Source organism: Aspergillus thermomutatus (assembly GCF_002237265.1).
Source record: "Aspergillus thermomutatus strain HMR AF 39 chromosome Unknown NODE_417, whole genome shotgun sequence".
Taxonomy (NCBI): domain Eukaryota; kingdom Fungi; phylum Ascomycota; class Eurotiomycetes; order Eurotiales; family Aspergillaceae; genus Aspergillus; species Aspergillus thermomutatus.
The window spans coordinates 1-16,595 of NW_020798467.1; the positions used below are offsets into that span (position 1 = coordinate 1).

The following is a 16,595-nucleotide window of genomic DNA, read 5'->3' on the forward strand; positions in this document are numbered from 1 at the left end:
GAGCACGGGGAAGCGATAAGGGGGGCAGGGGCCAGACCAGGTGACTTTCCCGTGACTTTGGGCAGATGTCACTCACTGGTCGCAAGTTCAACCAATCATTGGCTGTGTGGCCGTCTTCGGTGATTGGCTCGGGGACTCCCACGGCACGCCGCATGCGGGCGTCGACAAAGACAAAGAAAAAAAAAAAAAAGGCTCAGACCGAACATTGAAACAACATTATGGCGATGACCGATTGAAAGAATAATGAAGCAAAGTAACTATTGAAATTCGATGAATGACATGGCGACAGGAGAACGAGGAGAGTGGCCGCCGGCTCTGAACTGGTCGATAGATAGCACGCTTAACTAGGTGCTCCGTCTCCTATCTTTCTTGAAATTTCCAAAAGGTACAAGTAGTACTGGGCTGTCGCTCTCGAGGTACCAGCCTGAGGTTGCTTCTATTCTGTGATGATGTAGGGAGCATCCCGGCCATACATACTGTACAATCGCCCCAGCCTGATCGCTACCTGACCGTAGAAGCTGAACCAGAACCACAGTTCCTTTGTTACTTGATCGTCCACCTATCTGTTCGATCATGGTGCCAGACCATCATGTTCCATCCGTTTGATCCTAGAGACAGTGTCTCTAGTGGGGGAGGGAGCAATCCGAGGGGATATGTGTCATTCATCCAAAGACAAAGAACGTGGTTCCTAGGGTCAAGGTAGATCCGACACCAACAGGGGGGGGGGCGCTCAATAGGTCCAAAGATAGATTTAAAACAAAGCAATTTGGGAAAAGGGCCAATCCTGGCTTTATCAAATCGTATTCTCTCCCTCGGCTGGCTTGGTTTGAATAGAAAACTCCATTTCATTGTCAAAGAAGGGGGGGGAAAAGTAAAAAAAAGTCAAGAGAAAGTGACAGAACAAGGACAAAGGGCCTCAAAAGAAAAGAAACCATATCGGGAGTCAAGCAAATAACAACTGACAGTCTGACAGGCATCAGAGTCTAAATAAAATTAGGGAGAGCGAATTACGAGGATTCACTTGTCTTTCTTTAACCTTATATCTCTAATTCTTTCTTTCTTGCTTGCTTGCTTGCTTGCTTTCTTTCTCTCGCTCAGGCTTTCTTTCTTGTTCCCTGTCCTGTCCTGGGCTTTTCTACCAGCATCGCCTCCTGCGCCTTGTCATCTCTCCCTCTAATGTCCCTTTCTCTCAGCCGAGCACCGCGACCTATTCCTGCCCATCACAAGGCGGTTTCGCTCCCTACCACTCTCTTAAATGTCTTACGATCGAGTCCTTCCCAAACCTCCTGCTTTGCTCTATGACGCTCCTCAAGTCCCTCTTCCAAGACGGTCCAGTAACCTCCTCGACCACAAGATCATGAACGACGAGACGACTACCAAAGTATCACTGGTAGACCATCCTGTCGACAGTGGTTCGTGCAGGTACACTGCTGAAGTACCCGCATCTGGGCTGCCTCAGGTGCATCTATCTTTGAATCGACCGAAGCTCGCCCTGGGCAAGATCGCTTCCAATTCTCCCATCCAGTCTCCCAAGCTTGTGGCACCAGTGCCCACCAAGGACACGCCCGTGCGAGAGCGCTCCTCTCAATCGGAGAGATCCTTTTCGTCCAGTCCTGTGAAGTCAACTGCGTCAAAGGAGTCGGTCATGCAGTTCTGTCTCTGTCAACCGGATCCCAAGATTCCCAGGCCAAGGAACGGTAAGGCCTTATCCGTTGTTAGGTATAGCCACGAGCTGACGGAATATACTGCAGCTTTTATTTTGTATCGGCAACATTACCAAGCTGCCGTAGTGGCTCAGAATCCAGGGCTTGCAAATCCAGATATCTCCAAGATCATTGGGGAGCAATGGAGGAAGCTCCCTCAAGAAACGAAGGATGAATGGAAGGCTCTTGCCGAGGTATGCAGCCTATACCTCCATTTCTTTTTGTTTGTTCACTCTTCTTCTTGCTGACCCTCATCAACAGGAAGAAAAAGCTCGTCATCAGCAGCAGTACCCAGAATACCGGTACCAGCCCCGTCGCTATGGCCGGGATGGCAATTCCCGTGCGACGAGCTCTGGCATTAGCCACAACCCTCCGGGCTCTGCAGTCTGCAACAGATGTGGTGGGCGAGTGATGACCCCACCTGTGTCGCCAGAGGCCCCTTTCACGCCCAATGTATCTTCTAATGCAGCATCTCCACACCCCGATATGGTCATGGCTCGAAGTTATCACCGCCGGGCTAGAGATTCTGACAGACAATCGAATCCCATCCGAGTAGAAAATCACGGCGATTCTTGTCCTCGTCAAGTACAATGGGAAGAGGCTGGTGGGTCCCCAGACTCGAAGCGTCGCCGGTTCAACTCTCAGGTATCATTGAAAACCAATGTTCATCGGGACAGAAGCCCCGAGTCCGCATATCCAATGTCTCCTTATACCCCCCGCACGGATGCACCCAACGCTCGGACTTTGCATCAAATGGTCCATCCTTCGAGGACGGCTCGATATAGCAGGGATCATCCACCCCATGATCCAAGTCTGAAGCTTCCACCACTACAGACCACAGCGCCTCTCCCCGGCTCCATGACGCCTATCACTCCGTTCCCGCACGATGGATCAAGTCTTGAGGCCACGGTCATGACGATCCCCTTCCTCAACAAAATCAAAGTTCTCGCCAAGATATCCCCTCCGCTCATTCCGTCCTTCCGTGACAATTCTATCCAGCGGCGAGGAGCCGTGATCGCCGTTGACGGGCAAGATCCTGCACAAGTGAAAGCAGTGGTCGATTATCTCAACACTGTTCTCCAGAAAGAAGGAAAATACAAACCGCGCGTTTTCGAAGGCCCCGAGGTCCGCTCGCGGGAGAGTTACTCTGCAGCTGGACAGATGGGCGATGCCACCGTTGATTACCTCAACACCATCTCGGTATGGCATCACATTTCGGATGACATTGTGAGCTTCGTGAAGCCTGCGCGGGAGCCCTCAGAATCAAAGCCGGAGGATGATGACTCCGCCTCTGAGATTTCTCCCAAAACCATCATCCCCAAGACGGCTGAGCTGAAAATAAGCTCTCCTGCTCAATCCAGCGAGAACGGATCAGAATCGGCCGCGTCAGTTTCCGGCTCTGGCCTCTCACCTGTCCCCATTGCACTCGTCCCTCGCTATCAACTCACTAACGCAGATGCATTCGCGTGTTCTGTGCCGATCAACGACTCATACGCTCCCTTGGATCACTGGCAGTGGATGGCATCTCTCTGGCGAGCGTGCGTTGGGCCAGACATCACTGTCTACATCCGGGATTGCGAGAAAGATGAGTTGGATCGCTACGGAGGCCACCCGGTTGAGGTCCGTCTGCAAGATGCACGGACTGTGATCGTGCGCAGAGTAGCCGGCTCCCAGAAGGAGCTGGAAGAAAAAGCTTTGAAGCGCGTTGGTTTTGAGATTGAGGATTTCCTCACTCAGTGAGACTTTCTTGCTCAAATTTTTCGTTTTTATTTAGCATGGATCATCAGATTGCGTGGAGGCGGCTTTTTGCTTTTAGCTCAACATAAGCATCATCTCATTCTTTGGAGGCTGTCGTTTGTTCTATCTGGGCTGTTGTTCTTGTTGATATATATTGTCATTTTGGGTTGACAGTTATGGCGTTTGGTGAACTCAACACTTATCTTTCTTCATTACCTAAGTTTTCATCAAACAGAAGAGAATAATAATTATCGAAGTACGCTGAATCTGAATGCGCTTAATATGACAATGTTCTTGAAGCCAATTCTCTCCGACGCTGTTGGAGGTTGAGTCTGAATATAAGTCACGTGATCCCGCAACACAACTAATATAACTTAAAAGAGAAGGCCGAGGGCGGTGAAAGCTCTGAACCAATGACGTTGGTCAACTCGCGGAGTCTTCGTCGCGGTTCTGGCGCAGCTTCATGAATACTGCCAGAAGCATTGTTCACTAACACTGACTGGCAAACACAATCTACCGATGGATAATTTCATTTTGTAGGATGGCGCTGCTTTGAGACCTGAGTCAAGTCAGCAGGTCAGTGAGACACCTTGCAGCCATCATCTCCAACTCCTTCCACTTTGACCTGAGATCTGTGACGCTCTATGGCCTCCTGCTGATAGCGGATTTCGCGCGACAGGGCTTTAAAGTCGGCCTAGGGCTTGAATGGAAGGGGAGCGGCCAAATATTGTGTTGGGCAAGATCTGCTGCTTTTACAACATGGCATTGGCTGGTCTGGGACCGCAACCTGGTGTTGCATCACTTCAGTCACAGGTGTGTTTCTCCTATCTGATGGGTTCACTCTTCCTGCTGCTGGATATATCCCACATGGGTTTGCAGAGATGTCTGGTTAGTCGATGCGCTGACAAGACATCTTTATGACACAGATGATGGAAACAGATACTATAAGATTTAGCGAGCGTCCTTACGGATCTGCAATTTGCGACTCATCCTCGCAAATTACACCTCCGACTACACCCACAACCTCATCTTTATTATTCGGCTCTGGGAATAGTGTTATGAGCCCTGCACAGAAATTCAACCAAGAAAAGGACTCATTCCTATCGAAATTGAGCTCATACGTTCCCGTCGGCGTTCTGAGAAAGCGCAATGAACCTGATAATGCCAATGCTGAGACTTCGGTGGAAGACGACAATTATCCAGGGGCGGAGATTGCAATGCTGAAGGAAAGAAATTGGGTGCGAACATGCGAGTATACATATTTCAAGCATCCGCGATGGTGCTATGTCCGTGTCTATGTCCTGCCCGACGATGCTGGGCACAAGTACATTGCGCGTTCAAGCAAGACATTGAGGGAGGCACTTAAAGTTGTCATGTTGAAAGTCAATCGATCCGTCGATGCATGGGATGGGATCTTCTTTTCGGATGAGCAAGTGACCGATGACGATTCCAGCGATACCGGAACCGTGGACGAGTCACTGTGGTACATATTCAACACACTGCGAAACCCCGAGCCGCAAGTTGAAGCCGTGAAAGACCCCTACGCGAAGCTCGCCATGCGACAATTACTTACTGCGGAGGACGGTGGTGTCGTAGGGCTCAAAACACCTTTGTACCCATACCAGCGTCGTTCCGCGGCTTTCATGGTTCAACGTGAAGCGCAGCCAGCCCAGATGCTGGACCCTCGTCTGCAGGCATTCAAGGGTCCCAATGGACGCGAGTACTACTACGACGAGGAAGAAGGCACCATCTACAAAGAAAAGAAGCTGTATTCAGAAGCTTGTGGGGGCATCCTGGCGGAGACCATGGGCTGTGGTAAGACATTGATCTGCCTGGCTGTCATCCTGGCAACACGCAGTCATGTCCCTGCCATACCGCCTCTGTATCGTGAAGGGGAAATCAAACGTGAAAAATGTGCGAGCCTTGTTGAGATGGCGGCGGCAGCCGCCGGCCAATCTTCGATGCCATGGAAGAGCTATTTTGATCGCCTTGGCCGTTCTGGAATGACTTTTACGAGGTGCGTCAAAGCTTGCGAGGATAATCGAGGCGCGTATACGATACCTTCACCACCTACAAGGCACAGTGGTCGTACTGGCGTCGCATATCCCAGGCCGTCTCCTCAACTTGTGCGGCTTACGTCGGGGACTTTGATTGTTGTACCTCCCAATTTGGTTGACCACTGGGAAGAACAAATTGCTCGGCACACCCAAGGGCTTAGAGTTCTCGTCCTACGAAACATGTCGAATGCTACTCCCAATTCGGATGACCTCTTACAGTATGATATCCTTTTGTTTTCAAGATGGCGTTTCGACCAGGAGGCCGGCGAGGCAGTCAACAACAGACGCGACTTCCTCAACACAGTTGAATCCCCATTGTTAAGCCTTCATTGGCTTCGTATCATCATTGATGAAGGCCACAACGTAGCTGGATCTAGCCAAACTTCAAGAACGAGATATCTCCTGGACAAATTGCATATTGAGCGCCGTTGGATTGTGTCTGGAACACCGTCCAGCGGACTTTATGGAGTGGAGGTAAGCTTGGCTTCACACGAAACGAATACTAGCAGCGACACCGATCTATCAGAGGCGACCGAAGCTGTTCTTCAGGGGAAAAGGAAGACAGAGGCGAAGGACGATCAAGATCTCAGGAAGTTGAAACCGATTGTGGTCAACTTTTTTGATTTGAAGCCATGGTCGAATCCTCAGGCCAATGACCATGCCGACTGGGCCAAGTACATGAGACTTGTAGGGAAGGATGGGAAACGTCGAAAAGTGCAGTCTCTTCGCGCCACCCTTCAGAGCCTTGTCGTGCGACATCGCATGGAAGTGATTCATAGTGAGATCACTCTGCCAAAGCTTTACAACAAGGTCGTCTATTTGGAGCCAACTTTTTATGACAAGTTAAACCTGAACTTGTTTATCTTCATTTTGGCAGTCAACGCAATAACCTCCGAACGGGAAGGCGATCACTACATGTTTCATACGAGAAACAAGAAGCACTTGAGGACTCTGATCAACAATCTCCGACAGGCTGGTTTTTGGTGGGCAGCGTCTGATCTGGATCTTTCGGCGACCGTTAAGACTGCTCTGGAATACCTCGAGAAGAATAGGCCTCACATGAGACACGATGATAACGCAACCTTGACCGAGGGAATAGGGATAGCTCAAAAGGCACTCTCCAGCGAACCTTGGAATGCTTTTAGGCAGCTGAATGAACTAGGTGTCTACATTCGGGATTTCCCTTCTCATGCTCGAGGCTTGTGGGCACTTGACCCCTCGAAGCCAGACATTGAGCCACTCCACATGGGCATTTATCAGGCTTGTCGCGCTCAGCAATATGTCAAAGAACACCTGAAATCGGTTGACCCAGCCGAAGGCCTGGCTGGAGCGGGCATCAAAGCCCGTCGTGAGCAAGCAGAGGCTGCGGAGAAGCAAGGCCCTGAATTAGACTTTGCAACTTTCAAAAAGACTTCGAAGAAGCCACCGAAAAAGTCATTCTCCAGAGGACTTATGAAGTCACTGCCACCGGACTCTCCCCTGGCACAGACCAAGTTGCTTGCTACAACGTCGGCTAAGCTGTCGTATCTACTCAGTCGGGTTATGGAGTTGCACACCGAGGAGAAGATCATCATCTTCTATGACAGCACGAATTCGGGCGTTTGGATTGCCGAAGGGCTTGATCTGCTTGGCATTGAGTACCGTATGTATGCCAGTACACTGAGGCCCGAGCTCCGGACGAGTTACTTGAACTTGTTCCGAGAGAACGAAGAGATCCGAGTATTCTTGATGGACCTGTATCAAGCATCTCACGGTCTTCATATCGCCAATGCGTCCCGTGTTTTCTTCGTCAACCCCATCTGGCAGCCGAATGTTGAGAGCCAGGCCATCAAACGAGCACATCGAATCGGACAGACTCGGCCGGTATATGTCGAGACTCTTGTCCTCAAAGACACGTTGGAGGATAAGATGTTAAAGCGCAGAAAGGCAATGTCAGAGAAGGAGATGCAAGAAGCCGAGAAGGATCTGCTTGACGACAGCACGATGAGCTCTATAATCCAGAACGAACGGTTCATTCCAATGCCCGAAGACGAGGGGTCGGCCCATGTTGCATATCTCTCTGCGCCTGTAGGCTTTTTTGACCGCCATAAACTGCCGATTCCTGACGACGAAGGCGACGTGGAAAAAACTCCTCGGAAGCGCAAACGTCCGTCATCTAACAGCAACACCCTTTCGGACGCCGAACCAGACATCATCACACCTAAGAAGCGAAAATATTCGACCGGATTGGGGTTTCTTTCTCCGGAGGGTATTTTGATGACGCCCAGTAGATGTTCTCGATCTAAAACACCTTCAGTGACCAGTATTGACCAGGAAAATGGCGGAGACAGTGCAGTATTTGAGACACCATGCGGTGTCCAACAGAGACCTGGGTCTATATTTGGGCCTTGAGATTTGAGAGAATATTTAGATTCCCACAATGTTATTACTTGTGAGCGAGACTGGTTATGAGAGAGAGGTCCAGACGTCTTCAAGTACATATTTTTTCTTTTTTTTTTTTTTACTGGGTGTTCATTTACTGGATAGATACCATCATCTGCGTTACAAATTCTCAATTTACTGTTGCTTTCCCTCTCTACCTCGACTTTGTCATATCAAAGGCTGTACCCGAGCGGTTACCCGAAAGGGTAATTGAATACACTCTGCGGGCGGAGATCACGTGGTTGTCGACTTTCCGCCGACGATCCAAGATGGAAGGAGGATAATTTCTCCAATGCATTTTCAATCGTTCTCTTGAAAATGGTCGAAGAATTCGTGCGATCTCAACGATATGTGTTATCAACATTGAGGCAGTCAAGAGCGCTCTCCTGTCAGGTAGCGATATTCAATCCACCCCACTAATCGCTACCCCACTATCGCCGATTTAAGCAATAGACTAGCAGCAAGTGCTGATATCAACTTTCTGCCAATCCTCTTTCGCTCAATGCTCTTCACCTCTTGCTGAACCATTGAGTAGATACGAGATGCTTGAATAGATCTCATATTTTATCGTCCAGCTCGCTTGCTGGACCTGGTTCCCAATTCATAACCCAAAGAAAGTAAACCACCAACCCACACAACCCATCATCATCGACCCCAAGCACAACCCAACGCTCGCCTCAAAACCATCCACTGAAACAAGGGAGAGAAGAGAAGCGACTTTAAATCCTCAAAATGGCCGAAGCCACCGCCCGACCGAAAAACCCAGTCACCATAATCGGGATCTCCGGCCCCTCATCCAGCGGCAAAACAACCCTAGCCCGCCTCCTGCAAAGCATATTCTCGCATGCCAACGAGAACCTGCAGACCTTTATCATGCACGAGGATGACTTTTACCACCCCGACGATCGGTAAGTACACCCATCGCAACAGTAGACCATTCAAAATTTCTCGTAAAAGTAAACAAGCTAACCAAATTCAGAATCCCATACACGACCACCCCCTCCGGCACAACAGTGCAAGACTGGGACACCATCGAGGCCATCGACGTGCCCTTCATGGCAGCAGCGCTGTCCTACGTCCGGCAGCACGGCCGGCTTCCGCCGCGCCTGAAGAGCAAGGAGGACCTCAACGAGGCGTCCGATTCCGGCGTCAGCCAGGAGACGATTACCCAGCTGCGGTGCCAGGTTTCAGACAAGCTGCAGCGATTCGGGACGGCCTTGGCGGAAGACGGGGGAAAGCGGACGGTTGTCTTCTTCGAGGGGTTTTTGTTGTTCAGTCCGCCAGCGGCGGAGGTCAAGGAGCATGTGCTGCGGCCCGTACATGAGCAGATCGATGTGCATCTGTTTCTGCCGGCTTCGTATGATTCCGTCAAGGGCCGTCGCGAGAGGAGGAGTGGCTATGTGACCATTGGGCCGGCTCCTGTCCCACCGACGCTGCCGCAGAGGTGGTCGTCGGGTTGCGAGGATGCGAAGCAGCATGTTGAGCTGGAAGCGGAGGATAACGCTCCACCGCAGAACTTTTGGACGGATCCGCCCGGCTACGTGGATGATATTGTTTGGCCACGATACGTACGAGATCATGCTTGGCTGCTGTTACCCGAAAGCGGCCTTGACAACGATCGGTACCAGAACGTCAGGAATTCCGATACTGACGAGTTGGTCAGAATTGTTGGGCAAGGGACGAACTTGAGAACTGATGTTGATGTCTCTGTCGCTCCTGGGAAGGGGACATTGCCCATGGTTGATGTGTTAAAATGGGCCATAGAGGAGGTGATAAAGCCACTGGGGATGGCCGAACAATGACAACGATTAATTATTTAGCAACATATTTCATTTCAGACCTGTAATCATGTGACTACCTAAATAACATCAACCAAATATGGTTTTCCCAGTCTTCAATGTTGCCGCCAGCTTGTTGTTTGAATTCTGTTGAGGGGAAAAGCGCCTTCCTTCTGCGGGAGGGCTCAGAGCTCATCCCCAGTGGGCCCCTTCCATCCAAGCCAGTAATCAATCCTATCCCTGAAGGAGGAATGAGGTTGATCCTCATAACGGTCGCTACCAGACTTGACACCCGCTGTTGGCGTGTCGTTGACTTCCACAACCTTCTCTTGAATGTCCTCTGTCTCATTGTGATCCGCATGTCCAAGTTCCTGACCATTCAAACCGACGTCTGCCATATACGACTGCTCAATGATTTCAGGCTTGTCGCTCGCAATGGCTCGCTCTGGCGCAAGCTCATTATCCAATAGCTCAGGTCGAGATTCCCGGTCTTCATGGCTTGGAATTGCTAGTCCCATTAGCTCGCTGTTTACGACAGTCAAGTTCGTGTCTGTTTCGCTCAAAGTGCAGTTCGACACGCCAGGACAAGGAGGGATCTCAACATAAGATGTGAGGATCATCCAAATCATCGAGATACAAAGGCTTATGATTAAGCTTTGCATGCAGTATGCCATGGAGTCAGCCACTATGTTCGCGATCGACGTCGTCAACGACTGGGTTTTTGCCTCAGGCGGAAACGGCTCTTCAAAGAAAACCTCTTCCGACTGAACAAGATCTTCTTCGCCATCTTCCGGGTCAGATATGTCTAGAATGTCTGCGTTGTGCTGCACCCGGACAGTGTGTTCCTGATCAAACTCCACTACCCTCGCGAGTTTGTGCGCTGTTTCCTTGCTATATTCCGCTTCCAGCTCAGTAAAGATTTGGCGAAGATTGTTCCTGTTACTCTCGCAAGTGGTTGATGAGACTGGATAGATCCGTGGTAGCCAATTTATAGCTTGTTGGCCAGGAAGCTTGACCTTCCAAGTCACACCAAACATCTCCAGGTCTTTTGGAGAGCAAATGATTTGGAGGTAAGAAACTCCGACTGGAATTTCTTTGCTTTCCAAGTTAATCATCTGCAGGCCCGTCTCTTGAGGCTCAAGCCGGCAATGAAAACGAGTGTCAGGGCCGCCATCCAAACGAAGGAAGAAGCAACACTTTTCCGCCCAGAAACAGCGATTATGCAGCCTCAAGGAGCACATCGCAGTGTAATTGATCATCACATCGGCTTGAATGTCTTTTCCCTCATGATCCAAGTTGGCAATGACTTGATGTTCGGCTCGAATCTCCTGGTCTACGGTGAAGTCCTTGACGATGCCGTAGAATTTCTGGTCGCAGACACGTAAAGGAACGACAAGGTCTCCGCGGTTGACGAATTCAGCAAAGAAGCAGTTCTCCACAATCTTGTACCGCTGCAAGTTGGTAGTGCGAAATTCTAAGCCATGGTTCTCCGGGATCAGAAATAGGAAAAATCCACTCTCGCCAGCCCTCATCCTAGGAAGACCTGGAATGACCAGATTACTCCATCCTTTGGACTTATCTTTCTCAAGAAGGACAGACACAGTAATAGCGAATTTGTATGTTGCTGATCTTACATTTTCACGGTTTCGAATGAAGAGGATTCCATCCTTAAGCTCAAGCTTGGGCTCGCTCATGGAAGATTGGCAGTCTTCGCGGTCAAAGGCTGCGTAATCTGTAGCATTATGCGCCAGAGTGCGGTCTACCCTTGAACCTGGGGTTTCAGGTGCCGTCATGTCTTGATGGGATTTTGGGCTCGATGTTTCCGGCTCGACATGTTGGTCAATAGCCCTTGTCACACCCTCGGGCTCTGTTTGAATACGAAGGCCACCTACGACATTGTGCATGCCAAGGGTTGACTTAGGGGAGTCTTTGTCAGAGTCAGATCTTGTGGTCTTAGTGACTTCTGCGGCCACCGGTTCATTCGCTTCAAGAGAGCCTGGAAACATCTCAGTAGTCGACGTGACGAAGAAGTCAGAGTCTCCCCGCTTTCTGCGGAATGTTTCAATCACAGTTGCCTGGGTTGGAGTGGGAGCATCTTCCTCTTCAATGGGCTGTTTACTATGCGCAGCGGTTGATGTATCCTGCAACGCATCTGGCGCGGGAATAGAGACTGTTCGTCTCACCACGTCCTTGTCCAGCCGAGTGACGGGCTTTGGGATCATGCTAAGCGTTCTGGAATGTCTCCCGTGAGAGCTTCGCTCTGAAGACTGAGTTGAAAATTGGACCGCGTCTTCGTTCCCCTCGGTTGCATTTTGAGTCAGCTTGTCAGGTTCGGGAGCTGATTTAACACCACCAACGTCGCTGATGATGCATTTTGCGGATGGTTTCACGCCGGAAGCCTTGGTTCGCTCTGAACCAGAGCCAGAATCGGTGAGGGATGCGTCAGAGGCACTCCTCTTCCGGCCTGGGTTCTGCGTCTTGATCCAATCGGCACATGCTGCAACGTTCAAGCGCAACTCAGAAGAGAGATTGAGTGGTGAGGATGAAAGCTGCGACGAGGGCTCAACTTCCTGGTCGTTGGGATAATCTGCAACACCTTCAAGGGAAGAAGACACAGTTGCATTCTGAGAGCTGGTGGGTGATTCTTTCGCTGCGGTAAAGAGATCCCTTTCTGGAGTGCCTGAATTGTGAGAAGAGGTACCGTCATCAGACTCTGGCGCGGAAAAAGCGAACAATGGGCTTTGAGGCGAACTGTCACTCGACTGATTCCCTTGACCCCATTCGTTGGATTGGAGGCGGACTGAGAAGGTCTTGATGAGAGATATGTTTGCAGATCTGGTGTTGAGAATCTGAAGTTGTGTGTTTGGAACGCATCGAACCTGTGTCGACAGAAAGAATGACAGCGATCAGTACGAAACTCCATGAACCTGGAAAGGTAGGGGAATCGACATCCAGAGGTACCGGCTTACCTCAAGTGAGATTCTAAGGTCTACTGGCTCAAGCTCATCGCCATTCCAGGTACCCCGTATCTCCAAACTGCTAAACTCGGGCGACCGCTGAGGCAGCGAGCTCACATGGGCCTCGCCCCCTCTTGCTGGAGCAGCCATGTGCTTTCTGACGCACCGATCTGCCTTTAGTTAGCGATTACAGAGATGAAATTCAGTTTCGATGTATCTATCGTCAAAAGAGGCAGAGCGAATGAGGGAGTAGAGACGGTGACGATGCACTGCGCTGGGAGAAGGTTGAGCTAGGTAAGGTAGTGGACGTAAAAGGAAGATCGGAGTGAATGAGGTGAAAGGTCAGGGGAGCAACAAGACACACAAGCCCTCTTTGGTCCAGGAAGGGAAGGAACGCTGTGTTCATACTACTAACCTGAGGCACCCACTCATGACAATCGCTTAGAACGACAACTCTTTATGTTGCCATATCTTGTCTTAGGCAGACTTCAAGCTATGCCACTCTTTGCTAAGCACATACTTACAGGGTGTCTTTATTTACATCCTTCAAAACGCTTATCATAAGGATTAATAATTCAACAGTTGCCCTAAGTAGCTCAGGGAGCAGACTGAAATGCCAGCCTCCTCACCTGGACATGCAGGTCCTGATTCGGCACAGCCAATATGTACAAAGAATATTGAACGCCGTCATTCAGACGCGAACAATGGCAGAAAAGGCAGAGAAAAAGGCAAAGTGAAAACAAGAAGAATCAGAGAAGCCCGCTAGCACGGTTACTCCTGTTTTGTCCCATGCGCCATGTATAACCCCGCCAGCCGCCGATTCGGTTCCCGTAAAACACCCGCCCATCGGTCTATCCAAAACAGAGACATGATAAAGATAAAATCAAACAGAAAACAGAAAGAAAGACAATCCTCCGAGCAAGCCCCTTGACATCCCGAAAGACTTTTTTTTTCCCGCGAAGGAGTATAAGAGTGGTAAAAAGACATCAGCTGAAGAAAGTGTAAAAGAGCAATCCGTAATCGCGTAATCCCATTATCGGGGTGTCCCATTATGTGAGCCAGGATGATCAAAAGTTGTCTGACCGGGCGCAGCACCATATCGGTCCCCTTCGTTTGAACCCATGGGTTGTGATGGGAGAATAGGAGTTGCCCCCTGTGACGCCTGATCAAAGTAACCTCGTGCGGATGCACCGTTGGTCCCTTGTGGAAAGTTACGATTCCGTTGCAAAGGTGGTAAAATTGTAGAACTTGTTTGGTACTGCTGCGATCGCGGTTGGGGATACCCTTGTGGCATCATGGCGCCCGTCGAATCTGCGGTCTATTTCAGAAGAAGAGAAAATCCTTTAGCTCTCGTCTTAAGGAGTCATTGGCTTGTGAAGGGTCCGTACAGGAGTACCTGGCTGGTTCATCATTCCTAGAGATTGCATCGTTGCTTGCTGGCTGGAGCGTGCTTGGGCCGCTGGATCCTGCATCTGGGGCACTTGAGCGGATGACGGGATCCCATACGAAATCTGTGCATCAGTGTAAGCGGGGTTTCGAGCTTGCGCCATATTACCGGGTCCCGGGGATGTCACTGCAACCATGGACACCACCGGAGATCCGTAAGATGACGGGGCAAGCAGTGCGGGTTGTGGCTGACGAACCGCATAATCTGGCACTCCTGCATGTCCAGTAGGATATCCTTGCATCATCGGGGTCTGATAGGTTCCTGGCTGATTCGGATACATGGCGGCGGTTTGTGGATACGCATCCACCTGGCGCATTCGACCTTCGGCGTCATAGACGCCTCTGTTCCCGTAGTCCACAGATGTCCGCTGACGTTTGACCGGTGTTCCGTAGTACGCATAATCCCTGCCCGCTGCCGGATAGCCACTGAAAGCGTTCCCCGACATCTGCATCGAAGACCGGTCAGGGGAGCGAGGTAGTGGCTGCTGGGGATACTCTTCCGGCCGAGGCGGCCGTTTCCTGACAAAAGAAGTCAGCCTTATCCGTTATGGTGCCAAGCTGAGATTCGTAATTCACTTGTCTCGCTGAGTACTTACAGAGACAGTGTACGAGGTTCTTTTCTAATCCGTAGTTTGACACCTTGGTCGGCAAATGACCGAGACAGAAACGTGGACTCTTGCATTCCGGGAAAAGTCTTTGGTGGTGAAACTACATCCTGTTAGTCTGCATCACTCGCAAAGATCCAATGGGCGCAAAAATGTCATACCAGTGAAGCGATCAGAGATAATGGATTTCAGGTAGGTAACCACATCCCTACACGCACGAGATCAGCGTTCCGTCATATTTATCAACGACCAAGAAAGAAAGGCACGGATTGCTCACTTTCGCATCTCGAACAAAGTGAACTTCAGTCGAAACTCCCCTTCAATTTTGACCGACAAATCCCCAAAGACGAAGAATCCGCCGTCTGCGCCGCGCGAGTCAGCAGTGAAGCAGTACGGCCTTTTCCACAAGAGCAGGCCTACCATTATTATCCACATCCTTCAACCGGTGAAGTGACGAAACGAGAGTGCCTGCCAAAGCTGTGGCCGGCGGTACGGGGACTGGCTGATCTTCATTGGCATCGTACAGACTGCAGCACATGAAATAATATGGGCTCTGCAAGTAGTGTCTGCTCATGCAAATTAGTCCGAGAGCTTTCCCAATAAGCCGAGTCAAGCTCCCATTCATTGTGACTTACTGCGCGAGATAGCTCCCTTCCTCTCTTACCCGGAGTTGCACAATCGGCGGTGGATCGACTGGCTTGCGTTCTGAAGAGCAAAAATGCCCATGTCAACGTCTGTTCGATCCCAAAGGAGGCTCGATGAGAGCTATAAGCCGAGCCCGCGGTCTCTCACGTACCTTTCTCCTTCCCACCGGCCACGCGCGCCCGATTGGGCTGCTGGCGAATGATCAATTCGAAGTCAGAACTGGTGTTGGACAACATTGTCAGTTGGAGACCCTGGACAGCTGAGTAAGAGTCGAGAAGACCATTCCGATGCGAAGGAAGGTCGGACAAACCTCTGGGATTCGCGGGAAAGAGAAGCGTCTGAAAACGTCGACGCACTCATCAAGGCGAAGGTCTTGTCACAGAAGTACCAGGTAGAGTAGTGCCAGAGGACCCAGGTCGCGGTTGTCCGTCAGAAGAGCGCGCAACGAACCACGTATGAATCGTACAGGGTTCACCAAAGTCGAGCAGAGCTGGATAAAAGCACAACGGAAAGGATATGTGGTTTTACAACAACAGGGAAAAATGAGATAATAGGCTGGAGATTCGGCTCTCTGGAACCTTGCAGCGGACACTTGTGGTTCGACGGAGCACTAAGGCAGATAGAATAAAAGGACGATACCTAGTAGTAGTACCCAGTGGGGTGAAGGGACAGGTCCAGAGAGGAGGGGGGGAATTGTCGTTGGTTAAAGACGGACAGGACAGAGTATGATTGACTGATGATTCTTAGTCTTAGTTGGAGAATTGGAGCTGGACCAAGGTCCAAGTACCATGGGTGGAGACGAGGTGTGAGAAATTCAATACCAGCAGCTCCCACTCCGGAACCGCTTGAGCCTTGAGCCTTGAGAAGCTGAGCAGGGCAGCTACCTTACCTTAAGGTAGGTAGGAGTCCGGGTGAGGTAGGTGGTGTTGTGCGTAAGAGTAAGCTGGCAAGTGGTAGTGTGATGGGTCAATTCCGTCGCTTGCCTTTTTTTTTTCTCTTTCTTTTTTAATAAATTTTTTGTCTTTTTTTCCCCTCCTCGAATTGGGTGTGATGGAAGAAGCGGTTTACGAAAACGGCGCCGCAGAGACCCAAGGAAGAGGTCGAGAGTAGAGAGAGAGATGGATGGATGGTGTCGTCAGAATGCAAGCGGCAAGAGCCAGCCGAGCACGGTTCCAGACAAACCTTAACCTGGGCTTGGAGGACAGCCTCCTGTCACTTTTAAACATCTGACGTCGGCGATCGTCTT

The 16,595-nt window shown here is 50.4% G+C and overlaps 4 protein-coding genes across 4 annotated transcripts; 3 read left to right on the forward strand and 1 right to left on the reverse strand.

Moving 5' to 3' along the window:
• Positions 1–1,255: 1,255 nt before the first annotated feature.
• On the forward strand, positions 1,256–3,443 carry CDV56_100379 (putative HMG box transcriptional regulator; the record flags this gene model as incomplete). Its single annotated transcript, XM_026753998.1, has 3 exons — positions 1,256–1,697; positions 1,752–1,897; positions 1,965–3,443. 3 exons carry the CDS (start codon positions 1,256–1,258, stop codon positions 3,441–3,443), a joined length of 2,067 nt encoding a protein of 688 aa, XP_026609779.1.
• Positions 3,444–4,498: 1,055 nt separating this feature from the next.
• CDV56_100882 (uncharacterized protein) lies at positions 4,499–7,888 on the forward strand (the record flags this gene model as incomplete). The annotated part of the gene is made up of 1 exon (XM_026754501.1): positions 4,499–7,888. One exon carries the CDS (start codon positions 4,499–4,501, stop codon positions 7,886–7,888), a length of 3,390 nt encoding a protein of 1,129 aa, XP_026609780.1.
• Positions 7,889–8,650: 762 nt separating this feature from the next.
• On the forward strand, positions 8,651–9,720 carry CDV56_101519 (ribosylnicotinamide kinase; the record flags this gene model as incomplete). The annotated part of the gene is made up of 2 exons (XM_026755138.1): positions 8,651–8,826; positions 8,898–9,720. The coding sequence occupies 2 exons, from the start codon at positions 8,651–8,653 to the stop codon at positions 9,718–9,720; spliced, it is 999 nt and encodes a 332-aa protein (XP_026609781.1).
• A 161-nt stretch (positions 9,721–9,881) lies between these two features.
• CDV56_101690 (uncharacterized protein) lies at positions 9,882–15,585 on the reverse strand (the record flags this gene model as incomplete). Its single annotated transcript, XM_026755309.1, has 9 exons — positions 9,882–12,545; positions 12,666–12,823; positions 14,050–14,618; positions 14,696–14,807; positions 14,866–14,912; positions 14,982–15,066; positions 15,125–15,270; positions 15,340–15,409; positions 15,501–15,585. The coding sequence occupies 9 exons, from the start codon at positions 15,583–15,585 to the stop codon at positions 9,882–9,884; spliced, it is 3,936 nt and encodes a 1,311-aa protein (XP_026609782.1).
• Positions 15,586–16,595: the final 1,010 nt, after the last annotated feature.